General features: G+C 37.6%; 1 protein-coding gene across 1 annotated transcript; it reads right to left on the bottom strand.

Annotated features, from left to right (window-relative positions):
• Positions 1 to 13,745: 13,745 nt before the first annotated feature.
• On the bottom strand, positions 13,746 to 14,820 carry LOC120773738 (serine protease SP24D-like). The gene has a single exon (XM_040102796.1). It carries the CDS (start codon positions 14,818 to 14,820, stop codon positions 14,038 to 14,040), a length of 783 nt encoding a protein of 260 aa, XP_039958730.1. The 3' UTR covers positions 13,746 to 14,037.
• Between the last annotated feature and the right edge of the window lie 2,892 nt (positions 14,821 to 17,712).

The raw sequence follows: 17,712 nt of genomic DNA, 5'->3' as shown, positions 1-17,712 counted from the left end.
CGACATCGCTCCGCTCTATGGGCTGTTGAAAAGTTCCAAGAAGATCTGACGTTTTCGAGCCTAATTTTGTTCAGCGATGAAGCCCATTTCTCACGCTATGGGTATGTAAACAAGCAAAATTGTCGCATTGGAGACGAAGAGCAACCTCAAGAGATTCAAGAGCTATCATTTTATTCAGAAAAAAACAACGATTTGTGGTTAGTGCGCCGGTGGAGACAGCGGTCTATATTTCTTCAAAAATGATGCCAGTGAGAACGTAACCGTCAATTGCGACTGTTATCGCGCCATGATAACCGACTATTTGTTGCCTGAAATTGAAGCTAGTGATTTCGACAACATCTGATTTTAAAACGATGGCGCCACTTCCCACATTTCGCATTAAGCAATGGATTCGGTGAGCAGATAATTTCAGGTTTTGGGCCGGTTGATTGGCCACCGGCCAAAATGCTCGAGCGAGTCATTGAAAATTGGACTCAATGGATAGACCATCTGAGTCATAGCCGCGTCCAATATTTAAAAGAGATAATCCTCAAAAAATAAATGCCAAACAATATTCTTTCGAATGGTAATAAAAAATTCCCCATTACGTTTAAGGTTTCTATGTGTTTTCTTTAAAAAGTTGGGAACCTCGAAATGGTTCACCTTTTGGTAGTAACTTCAATTTTAACCTTGTTCCAAATATGATTTAGTTGATCAACCGACATTTCGCCATTTTATGACCGTTTTGGAATTTCTCTAAGAATTTGGTCGTCTGGACTTAGCTTACAAAACTCTTTTCTCAAAGTATTTTATGTTACATATACAATTTTTTTAATATTTTATTTTTTTGTATACTCTCTGTTTCGGTTTGCCATTTATGGCCGTCGTCTTTTTCAGACAAGCGACATTTTTGCTAACTATTTCGGATGCGAAATTATTCAAGTCAAAAGAGTTTATACAACGATTTGCTATATTCTTGAATTTTGGTTGAGCAAACGCGATAGTTGAAAGAATGTCGGTATTTGGCTTTAAAGGCTTCGTGTTCATTTAAAGATGGACAAAAATGATTTTGTTGCAATAATGCAATTTGTTAGCTAACTTACCACATGTACATAAAATATTGCAAATATATACATATATATGTACATTTACAGATGTTCGCATTATATTATCTAGAAGTTATGGGAACGAAGGTTTGGACATCGAAACTATCAATATTGACTATCACAGATAAAATACATATTCTTAAAAGTAAGGAAAACATATGCATTTGGAGTTCTTAGGTTATATAATATACTTTGTAAAGATGAGCATGCATCCAGTTACATGCGCCAACAGGTATCGCACTTGGACAGCTTAGAACGCCGGTCCGGTGTGACATTATAATTCATATATATTTTGGTTATAAATACCCTCTTAAATCGACGAGTGAACAAGTAGAACCCAGGGTTCTGCGCTGGGTTTGGGAACCACCACTCAAAAAAACATCCCCAAAGAAAAGATCAAAATAGCCTTGCTATTGTAAACTCTGTTATTATCGCGTAACCGGTGTTTACGCCAATGAAGAAGGAGAAAGTTTGAGTATGTCACAAATTTGTTGAAGGGGCTAATATCTGTTTCGGCTGTATCCGAGCCGAATGTATGACTTGATGATGTTTCCATCTTGAATATGCTTGACAACAGAAGAGAAAATTCCTGGATATGTCCACTCTACCCTTCTCCTTACAACTTTTTTAGCATTACCGGCTGAATGCCTTTTGGTTAATGTTCGCTAAGAGCATCTACGATTGCGGTGAGATGAACTTTGCTCTTTAGCAATTAGTTCAGCAGATCTCCTGCGTTTTACTCTAGGCCTGAAGGAACTCTTAGTAGACATTGAACATAATCTCACGCGTGGTCTTTAGGTCCAGTACTAGAACGAAAGAGGACTAAGGAGGTTCAGTTCATTTCCACTCCAATATGAATGAAGCAAAAGTGGCGCGTCTTGCTAGCTCAAGCTTTTTGGCACACATTTTTACAAAAAAAAAAAAAAATTTCACGCCATGTTTTTTTTAAATAGTTTTAATCGAAAACAATACAATCTAAAAATTGTATCTCAAAGACCTGTGTAAAATTGCATGAAGAGCGGTTGAGTAGCTCTCGAGACCTGGTCACTGGAGTCTGGTGCTTCACTTTTCTTAGACAAAACACATATCCTTCATGTATGTAGGAAGCAAAATTGCAACGGTATTTCACTAACCCACAACCAAACTAACATCGAATGTAAAACACAGCTGAAAATACTAGGATTAATTTTTGACTCTAATTATAATTTTAATGCTCACTGTTAATATGGCAGAAACTCGTTAATGTCACGATTAAATATTGTTAAATATCTCTCGTCTAAGCATTCATTTATTCATCCGAACACACTAGTCAATGTTGTCAGAGCTTTGCTAACTTCAAAAATAGATTATGGGCTCCCCATTTATGGCAATTGCTCCAAAAGCAGTATCAACCTTTTAAATGCACCTTACCATTGTGCAATACGGCGAAGTCTCCGGGCCTTTCCAACCTCGCCAATAAAAACGATAATGGCTCAATCTGGTTTACCAACTATTCAAAATAAAATTATAGATTCTTCGCTTCAAATTCTTGCGAAAACGGCTGAGAACACCAACCCATTACTAAATACAACTATCACGCATGCCACGAAAAAAAAAAAAAAAAATCCAAGTATACAAGTTTCGCTGCAGAAAATAATATTTTACGTAACGCAACACGCAAATTCACCACTCGACATCCTCCCTGTCTGATCAATGATAAAATACTACAGAATAAGCTTATGTTTTTGTCCAAGCAAAACACACCAAACGAAGTCTTTCAACAAACCTTTGCTGAACTGGAATCTAATTACACAAATAATGGCTGGAAGTTATTGTTTACGGATGGCTCCAAATCCATCGATTCCACTTCGTTAGCAGTTGTCACTGCCACAGGAGAAATTATTTGCAATTGGCTTCTTCCCTCAACGACCTCTGTATTTACCGCTGAAGGATCTGCTATCCTTCATGCAGTTAATTACGCAAAAAAGACTAAAGGAAAGTTCCTCATCTGTACAGACAGCAAATCGTGTATGTCTGCAATAACGTCTCCTTCCAATCGCAATCCCATAATAGAAGTTATCAGAGACGCGGTCATTGGTGCCCCCCAGAAAATCCAAGTAATGTGGATCCCTGGCCATGCTGGTATTACAGGCAACCACTTAGCAGACCTCGCTGCGAAAAATGTAGCCAAGACTCCTGCCTTAACATACTACGTCTCATCCAAGCAAGACATTCTTAACCTTATTAAGCACAAAAGGCATCAAAAAAACGCAAGCGAATGGAAAACATTTAAACATCACTACGCGGTCATAAACCCAGCCAGAAATCGTATAATCCTACTCGTCCAACGGTTCCAGCTAGCGCCATGAAGACATATACTCGATTGAAGGGTTGGACTACACTATGTTTCCACCACGCCCACTTACTATCGGGTAAAAAGCCCATCCATTTGGTACCTTTGCGATGAAACACCGCTACTTCTATCAAACACTTACTCACACTCTGTCCGATGCTTCACTGCAACAGCCCACAACTCTGTAGCAGCCATTGATCTCGTGAAACGACTAAGTGGAACGTAAAGAAAAAAACGTGATGATTGTATATAGATTCTTAAAAACCAACGATTTGTTAAAATATATTTAAGCAACTTACATCTTTACTAATCCTTAGCAATTGAGAATTTTCACCTAGTTATAATTACACAAGACGGCTGAAGGCCTCGTAGCCAGTGCTGCGTTTATGTATTTATATAATAAAACTATTTTTGTTATATGAATTATTATAAATAAATAAATAAAATAAGTTCTCGAGAAATCTTGCTAACCGACATCAAAAACAAAATTTCGAGAAAAACGCGTTTAAAAAGGCGCACTTAGCATAGCTAGCCTCGAGCGCGCAAGTTCTCGAGGCTGTATCTCCGAAACTATTACTCGGATCAATTTTAAAATTTAGGAAAATACACAAGAAGCGTTATAGAATTTAACAAGACAATAAGAAAATAGATTTTTTGAAACCCGTAAACCCATATAACCCCTTAACTAACTTTACTCTAGAATATATAGTATATAGCTCAAACATCAATGAGATTAAATTTTTGCACTTATTGTTTCATTCATACCATATGGGCGCTTCCTTTCTAAAATTAGAGAATTAGTTCATATTATATAGTGTTTTTTTTAAGTCCCATATTCTAAGCCACTGACTTCTCTTGTTTCATATTTCACAAAAAAATTTGGGTATACTTATAGTAATTATTTTGCTTTCCATATGACGACGGAATGTAATATATATATGTATGTATGTAGAAAATATTCGCTGCCAACCGAACTCAACCCTTTGAAACTCGTTTAAAAAGGTGCTAGCTAAATTTTATCGCTTAATTGGGTACACAATAAAATATATGCATATATGTATATGTACATACATATGTATATGTATATGTATGTAAAGATTTCATACATTTTCTTTTAACAAATTTACGACTTAATTCTCTTTTGGAAACAAAAGTTTACAATTTTTTTTAAAATATTCCAAAATTATCTACAAAAATTTTAAAAAATCATTTTAAAAATTTTCATGAAATCAAAAAACACATCACAAAATTTACATAATGCCAAATGCGCATATAAATGAGCATATAAACACACATGCAGCTATGTATCTATCTGTGATTTTATAAGCCAGTCAAATGTCCTTGAAAACTACGCACACACTTGCACACAAGTCACCAATTTTTGCATTTGTATGTGTGCACGAATACTGCAGATAGTTCGCTTATTGCACTTGCAGGATGCAATTGCCAGCGTGTCACATTTACTGTAGGCCCAAACACACACACATATGTACATACACACAAATGTGAGTTATTAGCTCTCTACTTGATGTGGCACTGAGATTCACTTGAAATTATAAGATAAAGCCGTTATTTGTGCACTTTTCTTATTTATTTCACCTTAACACATATAATATAACGGCTTTTTATCGTGATATTTAATATATTTACTTTAGACACACAGCTGTCAAGAAAGAACAGCATTACAAACTGATTACATGGAATTGAATTGCCATTAAAGACAAATACATATGTATATGTTGGATTATATTTATTTTCACACAGTTACACACCAGAAGACTGATTTATAAATTTTTATAATATTTTTTAGAAAATATTTTTAATTTTTTTACAAAATATATTTAAATTTTTTTATAATTTTTTTTTTTATTTTTTATAATTTTTTTTTTTTTTTTGTATTTTTTTACTTTTTTTTATAAAATATAATTATATTATTTTTTTATCAATTTCTGATTTTTTTTTCAATTATTTAATAATTACTTTCTTAAGAATTTTCTAAGCATATAATTATTATGAATTATTTATTTGCACACACTCACGCGTGCTGCACGCGAAACACTATTATCTCACCTTGGCCTACCCCAGCGCACTGTAGCACTGTGTCTCGCTGGCGAATTGAAGAATCGCAAAGACGTAGTTTTCAACGCGTTTTCGAAAATTCACGATGCGCCACACAGCGTTCGTTTGTTAGAAAATGCACAATAAAAACAACAAAAACTCGATTTGAACTCAAGGGTTGTTTGTTTGTCACCTAATATCTTGTTGTTGTTATCACTATAGTATGCGATGCACCATCACCACCATGAACAACAACATTGCCCGCTAGTGGTTGATCCAGCCTCAAGGGGTGGCAATGCGTTTCAGTTGTTACTCTTGTTGTTGTTGTTATTACTACTGAGCAGTGAGTACTGTATTGCGCCACCGCTACGTGCTGAGCATGACTCTCCGCCACAATTCTAGTCGAACACGTGCAAACACCTCAACAATTCCGAATGAACTGAGGCCACAATGCCGCCGCCGACAGCAATAGCCCGTCGTTAGAAGTCATAGTAGCTTGAGCAGCAATCGCGCTAGCAGCTGTTGAGCGTAGTGCAGAGAGCGTTGCCGTTGAGCGGACAGCATATTCGTTGAGTTTACGATGCAGCGGCAACAATGAAACAATTTGGGGGCGTCAATGGAGTCATACACTAGCACATACTTACATACATTCACATGCCTGGTTCCATATCATCAGCTGTGGAAGTAAACAGTTCGTCGACACTGTGCGGCATTTATTTAGACTTACATATGTTATAATACTCGGAAGAGGGTATATTAATTCCGAGCATAAGTTCGCAACACGCAAAAGGAACCATCGAAGACTAAAGACCAGTGATCGGCGAGCTGAGTCGATTTCGCTTTGTCCGTCTGTTTTTATTTACGCGAACTAGTCGCTCAGTTTTTGTTATATCGGCCTGAAACTTTACATATGTACGTCTTCTCCTCTTTAAGAAATTGCTCATTTGTCAGTACCTCTGTTATAGGGGCATTATGAGATATGGCTGTCATAAAAGCTGAACGCTCCAAGTCAAGTTCCTGTGTAAACTTGTTCATCTGACATGATATCTTACCGAAATTTAGCATAGATTATCGTTAAAGAAAGTCTTCGAACATTTTGTTCAGATCGATTCACTATAACTTAAAGCTGTCATACATACCAACGGTTCCAAATCAGGATACTTACTCCTTTTATCAGTTGGAAGTTTAACATTCATATTCTATTTTCATTTGCCATTTTTTTCGACTGACTTAAAACATCTTTCTCTACATACATATGTATGTAAAATGATTTTATGAAACGAAACTACCCCCATGAAGATGAAAGTTAGCAAATTTTTTTTTTAATAAATTAATCAATATAGAAACTAAATTTCCGATATGTTTATTATTTATCGATTAATAAGGATGTTATTAAAAGATTCCGTGATTTAATATCGAGTGAAGAGATATATGTAACTGCAGTTATACAAATTCCGCACAGTGTACGCCATGCATCCACACGAGTGCTAACAACGAGCCGCACGAGCCCTACTAAAGCCCATGCAACGAAATTAGTTGCGACACCCACACACACATACACACTGTACTCTATGACCAACAACAATGCTATAAAAATGATACGAATGCAACGCTCAAAACAGAAAAGACAAAACATCGCGAAAATGCAACGAAAAGCTTCAGAGGAAAATATTGGAGAGCAAATACGAATATGTGTTTGAGAGTAATGAGCAACGGAGGGCATTTTCAATTCATATGAGTGTGCTACAGTGGTGGCTAATGGCAGTGAGAGGGACTTACATTTGTTAGAAATGATTTAGCATATCAAAGAAAGAAGATTTTTTTTTAAATTTTGACTATAGAGTATACAAGTTTTGTTCACCTAACGGTTGTTTGTATCACGTTAAAATAATCGAGTTAGATATAGGGTTATATACATATATACATATATGTAAATATGATCATAAAGTGCCATAACTAAATACGAAACTAAGATAAAGAACTCTAATTTGGCGCTCTAATTTTTCGATTTCAGCGAACTACATAAAATGGGAGAAATCGGTCTGCAACCACGCCTACTTCTCATATTAGACAATTTTAAATTCCATCTGATTCTTTCAATTTCCAGTGTACAAATTGGGAAGCAATTAATATAACGGGATAAAATAACGATAAATAGCATTAGTACGCCATCTAATCACACAAACTTTTACTAATCCCACAAAAAGTCTTCAAGCCCCTATGTACTGAGTATTTGGTGACTAGTATTTACAGTTGACTTCGATTGCGATATTCGCCGTTGCCAATGCGCAAAGAACCTTAGTTCTTCCGCAGAACCTTTCTCTCGAAATCTCGTAACGTCGACTCATCAGATGTTGTTATCGTCCATGCCTCTACACCATATAACAGGACGGGAATGACGAGCAACTTGTAGAATTTTGTCTTTATTCGTCGAGAGACAACTTTACTTCTTAAATGCCTACTCCGTCCGGAGTAGTACCTGTTGGCAAGAGATATTCTTCGTTTCGAGGCTGACATTGTTGTTGGTGTTCATACTGGTTCCAAAATAGACAAAATTATCTACGACTTCCAAGTTACGACTGTCAACAGCGACGTGGGTGCCTAGTTGTTACGAAGTCGACGACTGTTTGTTTGATGACAGGAGATATTTCGTCTTGCCCTCGTTCACTACCAGACCCGTTTGCTTCGCTCCCTTAAGCAACCTGGAGAATACAAAACTTACGGCGTGTTGAGGCAAATGATATCAATATTATCGGCGTACGCCAGCAGCTCTTATAAAAGATTGTACCTGCTCGATTAAGTTCTGCAGCGCGAATTATTTTCTCCAGCAGCAGATTGAAGAAGTCGCACGATGGGGTGTCGCCTTGTCTGAAAACTCGTTTGGCATCGAACGGCTCGAAGAGGACCTCCCCGAAACTGACGGAGCATTTGATATTGCTCAACGCCAGTTTACACAGCCCTATTAGTTTTACGGGGATACCAAATTCAGACATCGCGGCATAAAGGCAACACCTTTTCGTGCTGTCAAAGGCAGCTTTGAAATCGACGAAGAGGTGGTGAGTGTCGATTCTCTTTTCGCGGGTCTTTTGCAAGATTTGGCGCATGGTGAATATCTGGTCAGTTGTTGATTTTCCAGCCTAGCCACTCTGATAAGGTCCAATCAGTTTGTTGATAGTAGGCTTTAATCTTTCACACAATACGCTCGATAGAACCTTATACGCGATGTTCAGGAAACTTATCCCACGGTAGTTGGCGCAGTTAGGGGGGTTTCCCTTTTTGCGGATTGGCCAGAGCACACTTATATTCCAATCGTTGGGCATGCTTTCGTCCGACCATATTTTACACAGAAGCTGATGCATGCCCCTTACCAGTTCTTCGCCGCCGTATTTGAATTGAACCGGCAATCCATCGACCCCGACGCTTTGTTGTTCTTCAGACGGCTAATTCCTATTCGAACTTCTTCAAGGTCGTACAATGGAATCTCCGCTCTATCGTCATCGATTAGGGAATCGGGTTCACCATCTCCTGGTGTTATGCTTTAGCTATCATTCAGCGGACTGGAGAAATGTTCCCTCCATAATTTTAGTATGCTCTGGGCATCAGTCACTAGATCACCTCTTGGGGTTCTCTGGTCTTGAAACCTTCTGTTCGTCGCCGCATATTTTCGTAGAAATTTCGAGCATTACCCCCGGCGGCCAACTTGTCAAACTCTTCATACTCACGTATTTCGGCCTCTCACTTTTTCGTCTAAAATGAGTCTCGCTTCCCTCTTCAACTCTCGGTATCTAACCAATTCCACACAGGCTACCTTCAGGTCTCATTATAAAGGGCATTCTTTCTACTTGTACATACTAAGAATCGTTAAATCTTATTGAGAACGTTGAGATAAGTATTTTAAATTAATTTTAAATATAACTACTTTCCTGTTTTTATTAAAATGCCACAACACATTTGCATAGTTTCTTCTCTCCCGCACTGATAACTCTACAGCCGAGGAACTAAGCTTGATTTCTGCGCTATGGAAGCCTTCAGGACAAATTAAAACAGCACATTTTTTTAATAAAATGAAAATATAAATGTTAGTGCGCTTCATCGCTGCCACACGCCCCTTAATACATACAATTGATAAGATCATCGAACTTGCAAACTTAAACACACACACACACATCACGGCATGCACACATATTAACAGCACTTATGAACAGATAAACAAGACAACTGATTTGCTGTTGTTGATTCAACTTTTTGTTTACATTGGAAGGGTCCAATGCCTGCTTGCATATTTGTACACAAATACATACTTACACATATGTACATATGTAAGTAAACAAAACGTGAAGCAGCAATGGCTTTCTTTGCAGCTTTTACTTTAAAATTTTACACCAACAAAGTGTAAATATGTGATTTTCCTAATAAAATGTTCAACACCTTTTTGTTTAATTGAAAAACAAATCAATGCTGTTTACATAATTGCATCTGAAGTTGTATACAAATTTACATAGATGTGTGTATTTACAATATACATGTTCATATACATATGTACATATGTATGTATGTATGAACAATGTAGCACATACGCTTAAAGCCTTGACGAACTTTTTTTTCAAGTTTTTTTGAAAGCAATTAAAACACATTTCGCTTCCATTTCCGGTGCAACAGTGATTCTTGCTGCTTCCACCAGTTGCTGTATTCGTAAACAATTTAGTTGGTAAATAGTGAAAGCGTGTATGCAGCCATATGTTGAGTAATAAATTTATTCTTTCGAGCCTATGCCTTTGTAAGAGCATTTTTGCGTATGAAATTTTAGATTTTGGAGCACTTTTGTTAAATGTGGTCAATGGTTATGAGGATACTGTTGGCTCTGCATTAGAAGTTTCCAAAATGTTACGGCAAAGCTACGCTTATATCAGAACATTGAAGATGGCTTGAGATTACTATGGCAAAAGCAAGCATATAGCCTTGTCTTATTGAGAGCACATTTTTCAAGACACAATAATTGTCGTCTGCTATAATCTGATACTGGATTTCATCAATTAAGATACCTTCTTTGTCCAACGTGGCGTTAAAGTCGCCAACAACGATTTTGACATCGTAGCGGGGGCAGCTGTCATAGATGCGCTCCAAGCACTCATAGAAGGCGTGAGCAGGCGGGGCGTGAGCTTTGATGCTGATTGTGGCTAGACGTTTATCCACCGGGGTGAATGCCAGAACTCGACCACGGAGTCTCTCTCCAACCACGAATCCCATGCAAAATTTGCGCTCCTTTATATGCCCACTGTAATAAATTCCACAAGGACCTACTCGCCTCAGTCCTTGTCTCGTCCTTCGCATTTCTTGGACGGCGGTGATGTCAGCCTTTGTTTTCACGAGGACATCAATCAACTGAGCAGCGACACCTTCCCAATTAAGGGACCTGACATTCCAGGTGCATGCCCTCAAACCGTAAGCCTTATTTCGTTTGCCATGGTCGTCATCAAAAGACGGGCTTCTCATCCGAGGCTGTTTTTGACTGTTCATTGGGAGCGTTTTTTACGTGGCGGGTTCCAAACCCAACGCAAAACCCTGTATAGGGGATGTTTCGCCTTCTCACTTTTGCTCGCCTTCTAACGAATGTTATTTGGCTACCCAGAGGATACTTGGTCTAAGGCTGGAAATCGTGAGCTGCTTGTGCCATATGTAAAACAATTGTTTCTGGTCACTTTTACGTGAATGGTGATCAGAGAACCTTCCTCCCTTGCGTGAACTTCTCTAAACATGACACCATCCTCTGAAAAAAAATTGCATCAATAGTTTCATACAAATTTTAAGAATGGTCAGGTAAGGTTAAGAGGGTGATCCTATGTAAAAGGGATCTTACTGAGACGGCTTAGAACGTCGGTCGGTTGTGGTTCCTAAAAGTCCAAAATAATAGATCATAAAACCATTGCGAATCGACAAAGCGCTTTGAGCCTATCACAAATTTGTTCAGACAGCTAAAAAAACTTTGTAAAATTTCCGCGATGTTTCAAACTCAGTGCTGTAAAGGCTGGACAATGGAAGAGAAAGTGCCTGGATGTTTCCACCTCACCCTCCACCATACAACTTTGACAAATTGCGACCGATAAGATTTTTAGCCTTACCTCATGAATGCCGATTGAACAGTGTCCAGTAAGAACCCCTACAATTACAGCAAAATGAACTTTGCTTTAGATTGGTAGTTCAATATTTTGGAGTTACACACGATCTCTGATCCACTAAGAAAACGATCATCGACTACTGCATTGATTTCGGCCTGCTCCGTAGGTGAAATCTTGAAAAAATTCTCGCTGGAAGATACATTATTATCCGTACAATGGCCAAAGTTTACCCAAAGGTTTAGCTTTTATGGAATGACAAAATTCGATTTTAGATTCGATAAAAAAAAAATCATTGGCAAAATAAGTATGTACAAGTATACACAAAGATGCAGAGAAAATGTGTTTGTAGTAATCGAGTAATTTTTTGGGTTCGAGCTACTTAATGTAGGCAGACTAATAATGGCTACACCGCCTTGCCGGGTAATCTAGATTTATGTGAAAGAAACGCTAAGGACAATCTACAATCAAATTGCTGAGTTTAATTCTCTAAACTAAATTGAGTTTTGGAGCTTATCGTTCATATATGTACTATTATCGACATACTTGCCGCCTGATGTTATCGCTCTAACTGTTTCTGTACAAGCCAATGGTACGAAAAGCATGTTCGTATGTGATGGCCAGGTAAAAATGGATCAGATTAAGTGGATAACAGATACTCTAAAAATATCAACCACTTTGACCAGCTTAATACCATAATTATGTAGTATTAAAACTCAACAAAAAATTATGACAAAATTTCACAATTTGGTCTCAGTGACTTTTTTTATCCTCAGACGTCAAGAAAGTGCTCAGTAGAATGCAATTTAGCGGCAATGCAGACGTAATTGCGGAGACCGATGTTGAAATATGGCTGTAATCGATATATCGCCTTGGTGACAATGTTGTGAAATAAGAACATCGAATTTTACAAAAAATTATGTATTTAGAAAGATTGACTTAACGTGACTTTTCCGTTCTTAAATAATAGAGGAGACCGAATATTTTCTTCATGTTTTCTACTCCAATTATTTCTCCTACAAAGAAATAGTGCGAATAAATTTGGGTTACAACGAATTAAAATTATGTTAAGGGTTGCCACCTAATTTGAAATTTTGAAAAAATTATTTTTTCTTTTTTTTCAAATTTCTACACTTTATATCTTCGGAAATAAGATGCTAAAATTTTAAATCGATATCTCAAATAGCTTTTGAGTTTCAACCACTTTTAAGGTAGCCAGTTCAAACAGCCTAATCATTCAGTCTTTCAACATGTTTTTCTCTAAACAACATTTTTCGAAATTACTGCAGCGATAACACGAGCATACATGATCCGCCTATCATTGATTTTTCTTTCTGTTCTGTATATAATTCTACATACAAGCCTTATCAGTTTTTTTGATTTCATTAAAAATTTAATTTTGGCAGGCCAAAAACGACCAAAATTTGGGGCAAAAACCAACTCCTTTCAAACGCTGCCCTTTGAACCTTTTTTGATTGTATTCCGGCTTTTTCGTGGAGAATATCTTCTAGTTTAACCGATTTTTTTTTGCTTTATCCACGGTGAAAGCTGGAATAACTGCAGCAGTGGAGGATATTTTTTAGCGCCGTCGAAGATCTCCTATAACTCAAAAAATATTAATTTCTTTTCAAAACTTTCGCTGTGTATTCTTGAAATTGTATAAATAGTATACCCTGAAATTTTCAGTAGTACTATGTTTTTAATAACAAAAATGGCCTTTTTAAAAAGTTTCCCTACTTTTGTTTGATTTTATAATTTTGAGGAGTATCTAGGATGTCTCGATAGTCGATTTGTCTGCAACTACGATTTTCTCTCTTGGAAAAATTTCTATTTTGACATATGTATGTATATATAATACATATGTATATCACGGAATACTTGCATAATTACCGTTAACTTTAAAGTTTGCACTATTTGCATATGTATGTGTTTGGGTCTGTCTTTTATATGCATCCTATTCGTACTGGTGACCCATATAAACTAGATGTGCCTCGTCCCCGAAAAATGTTGCAGTTTTCGTCAAGGCGAAGTGCGCAATTGCAAATCTGTTGTGTTGTTTCATTTTATTACGTTTTTTATATACTACATATCTATTTATGTATATAGTTTATATGGGTATGCATATAAATATAGTATAGCTTAACCACAGACCACCGACCCTACACACCTACATGCGTTCATTCCCTGTTATATCCTATATTTATATGAATATTTGTGTATGTCGGCATTAGGGTTGGCTTTTAGAGATTTTTTCAATTGATTTACAGGGAGCCAAAAAATCCAGGAGTCGGGAAATATTCTGCGGTTCATTCTGGACCACTTCGCTTAAGAGAATGAAATGAAATTAATATTGCATCACTAATATGCATGACGCATACATGTACATTTGTTTTTTTGTGAAAACCTTAAACCACCATTTATTCACTTTTTTCCAAAAATACGATTTGCACTAATACTTCATACTTTTTAGTATCCATTCTCTTGTTGCAACCACATCAGTGAACACGTCGGGAAATCCAAGCCCACAATCATTTATGATATATGAATTCACACCTATAAGTTCACCGTTATGAACCGCCGGACCACCAGAATCACCACTACAAGTGCCATGTCCAAGCGGCCGTCTCATGCACCGCATCGTGCTTCCTAATTTACCCAAACGCCTCAGGCATTGTGCACGACTTATCGAATATTCCGTGTCATATTGTAGGATATATGCAGCCCTAAAAGGGTTCACGTTGCCCCAGCCACTCACGATAACTGGTGCACCGTGGGGTATATCTTTCTTAGCTAATGGTATGGCATCGATGACATCGCTAAGCTCTAACGAAGTATTCAGTTTCAATACAGCTATGTCATTATTATATCCACCATACGCAGGATGCATTGTCATCCGTGAAACGCGTCTTTCAACGGCACCGGTAATGTAATATATCGAACCGGCGTACACGGTTATGTCGCCAGGCGTTTTCGCATGGACGATACAATGCGCTGCAGTCAAAATGTGATCTCGCGATATTATTGATCCTCCACAGGCGTAAATATGCTCGTGCGTTTCATCTTCGATATGCAACAACACCTGATAGGGAAACTGTCCTTTCGCTGCCGAACGACCGTGATATATGCGAGATTGTACAGGCAGACGACTTTTAGGTCGCCAACCGCTCGTGAATTTGACTGAAATTGCGGTGATCAAAGTTAAAATTATGAGAACCGTTTTCAAGTTTGTCATATTCACTGAACAAGTAGCAGGCGAATGGCATTACGGTTTTAGTATGGTTCCGTATACATACTTATATACTTGCGAGGCAATGGCATACTTTCGACTTGTAGAAATTTTAAATTTATTACAACAGCGATAATTATAATTATGATAAGTTATACTTTGTTGAAATTAGAATAAGTAAATCAAGATTACGGCACAGTTTTACAGTTACGTTCGTAGAGGTCTGACAGCATTTCGTTTAAGAGGTCTAAGTCAAGTTTACTGAACGATAATATCAGTTACATAAGAGCTCAATCACAAAACAATTTTATTGACGAGTAAATAACTATGCGATATTTGGTATATACCCTGAACATCGGTTACCCACAGTCCCACACCTTATAGACTTAATATCGTACACTTTGGTACAACTTCGACTGATCTAAACATGCTCTGACAGCCGCACATTTTGGTGGTCCTTCACCACTGACTTCGTTAGAGTACTCGAATGGTCTGTTGGAAGCTCCACACATGAGACACATAATGATTCCAAGTATTTAAATCCTTACTGACACTACAATAGTATGCAATTGGATGCAGTACCAAGACCTTGGCAGAGGACGTAGTACAAACAGAATTAATGGCAATGTAAGGAGGTAATTTTAAGCCTAGACACAAACCTTAGTTCTTCGAAGCTTGCATGTAAAGCTCAAAAGTTTGAAAGCATGCAAATATAAGGCTTCTTTACTTATCTAAGTTACCAATCGAATTCTACTTATTTTATAAGAGCTTCAGGTGAATCGCTCTCCCGTTTGTGCTCTCTCTCTCGCTCTTGCTGCATCATTTTCGTATTATTCACATATATTCGCTGCAAACGAGTTTAGTTTTTCAGCCCTCTCTGAAATTGGCTGTTCGTACACCGACTCCGTCGTCACCACCAGCCTTGGTGGCTTTGCCGTCTCACCTTCAAACCACGTTAGGGATGCTACAGACTTAATGTCCATGATCTTGAATTTTACGAGGAAATTGTTGAATGTCGGTGGGGAGTTAATGGAATTTTTGTAGTTATTAACGCATGAGGTGCTTTTAAAAGAAGCTTGAGCTCTTTGGAGACATTTGTATAAATAAATTTAGCTTATGATATTTTCTAATTAAAGCAAGAAAGAATTCTATTCCTTCACTCGAACATGGGTGTGAAAGGTCGATTCTTCAAATATACCGTGACTTTACTGCTTCTGCCTATTTTATTTTTTTCGCTTTCTTTAATTTCCCATTTATCTTATATTCTTAGATGCTCCCCTATGTTTTTGGCTTCCTGCCCATGACATTGAACTCACAGCACGTTTCAAGGTAGTCTCTTTATTCGCGCCCTTGCCACCTTCAAGTTAAGCAGAAAGCGTCAGGATGCTAAATTTTGTTGTTTATTTCCTCATTTCCCATGAACCAAACGAAAATTGGTGGCCGTTAATGTAGTGATGTGGTGAATAGATAAGCCCGTTGTGACGTCAAAGATATTTTTCCCAGTGAACCTTAAATTGAATTCAATATTTTGTAGATTTAGGTTATGTTAGGTATCGGATAGGCCAATGGGCCACGCATAGACCAGTTTCGGTCCTTTGCGATAACTGATGGAGTTCAGCTCCTAGGTCCAAGAGGAGTAGTCAGCATTTAGGATGCCTTCGCTTGACGTGTATTTTAACAGACTCTGCAGTCTCACTATCAATACTTCCTTCAGTGTATCTTACAGTGTCGAATCCCAGATGCTTACAGCGTAGTCTTACTAATGCGGGACAAGTGCACAAGAGATGATCCATTATTTCCCTGGGGATCTCTCAACGTTTCAATGGAAAAGTGTTTCAACGAAACCATTTCAGAAAAAGTTGAAGTTACCGCCTTGAATTCATAACTTCATGGATTGGTATATTGGACCGATGCTGTCATGTAAAGAAATATATGAATCTGAATTCAGTGGGAGAGAGTATTCATACCAACTCATTAATGTGATTATGCCAGTTCATATGATTTATACCAGTTGCTTCTTCGTTCGAACACATATTCCTAGAGAGTGTTACGCATTGAATATCAAAACAACTTAAGTATATGTCAATGGCTTACTGGGTTATATTGTATTAGAAATGCATAGAAATACGTGTATGTGTGTGTGTGTAGAAGCTCGTAGTTGTCTGTGTATGTATTTGTATGCACTATAGTGCATATATATAAATATATTTTGCCAACGATTCAGCAATTTTACTCAAGAGTGCGCCTAAAAATAGGCAATATGCTTTTGGTTATTTGGCTACATATATTTATTTCCATTAGTGTTGAAGGCATTTTTGTTGTTTTGCTATTTATCATGCGTACAAATAGAAAACCGCCGTTTTTCTCATGATTTGGGGCTTTGTTGAAAAAAACTCATTACATACTATTTCTGCAAAATATTTTCCATCGTTAGCCTCCACCACTTTTCCATCTTTGTGGCAGCTTCTGAATTCCTGTCTAAACATTTTTTTTTGTCTATTGACGCGATCCATGAATCCAACGAATTTTTGGCTTCTTCTTAAGAACGTAAAAAAGAAAGTGCTTGTCGCCCAGTTAATGCGTCATCAATCGGTATAAAGAGAAATTAGAAGCGGCAATGCGAAGAGTGTACGGCGGATGCGATAGGATTTCCCATTTCAAAGTTTCCACAAATGTTTCCCCGACCTTGGTAACATAATGTGGCTGCGCGTTGTCATGTAAAAGTATTATCTTGTCGTGTCTTTCCGAGTATTGCGGACGTTTTTCACGTACTTTCTTCCTCTTCCTCTGCTTCCCCCGGCGGGAATACTTTCGGAGCTGGAGTGTTTTCATCCATTCGGACGACATGACCTAGTCAGCGCAGCCGCTGTCTCCTAATTCGCTGAACTATGTAAATGA

Source organism: Bactrocera tryoni, chromosome 4, assembly GCF_016617805.1.
Source record: "Bactrocera tryoni isolate S06 chromosome 4, CSIRO_BtryS06_freeze2, whole genome shotgun sequence".
NCBI classification, from domain to species: domain Eukaryota; kingdom Metazoa; phylum Arthropoda; class Insecta; order Diptera; family Tephritidae; genus Bactrocera; species Bactrocera tryoni.
The sequence above is the reverse complement of the archived record's forward strand: the minus strand, read 5'-3'. Positions and strand labels throughout refer to the sequence as shown.

Bases quoted from the DNA above. Each gene is read 5' to 3' on its own strand.
- LOC120773738 (XM_040102796.1), bottom strand. From the start codon at position 14,820: ATGACAAACTTGAAAACGGTTCTCATAATTTTAACTTTGATCACCGCA.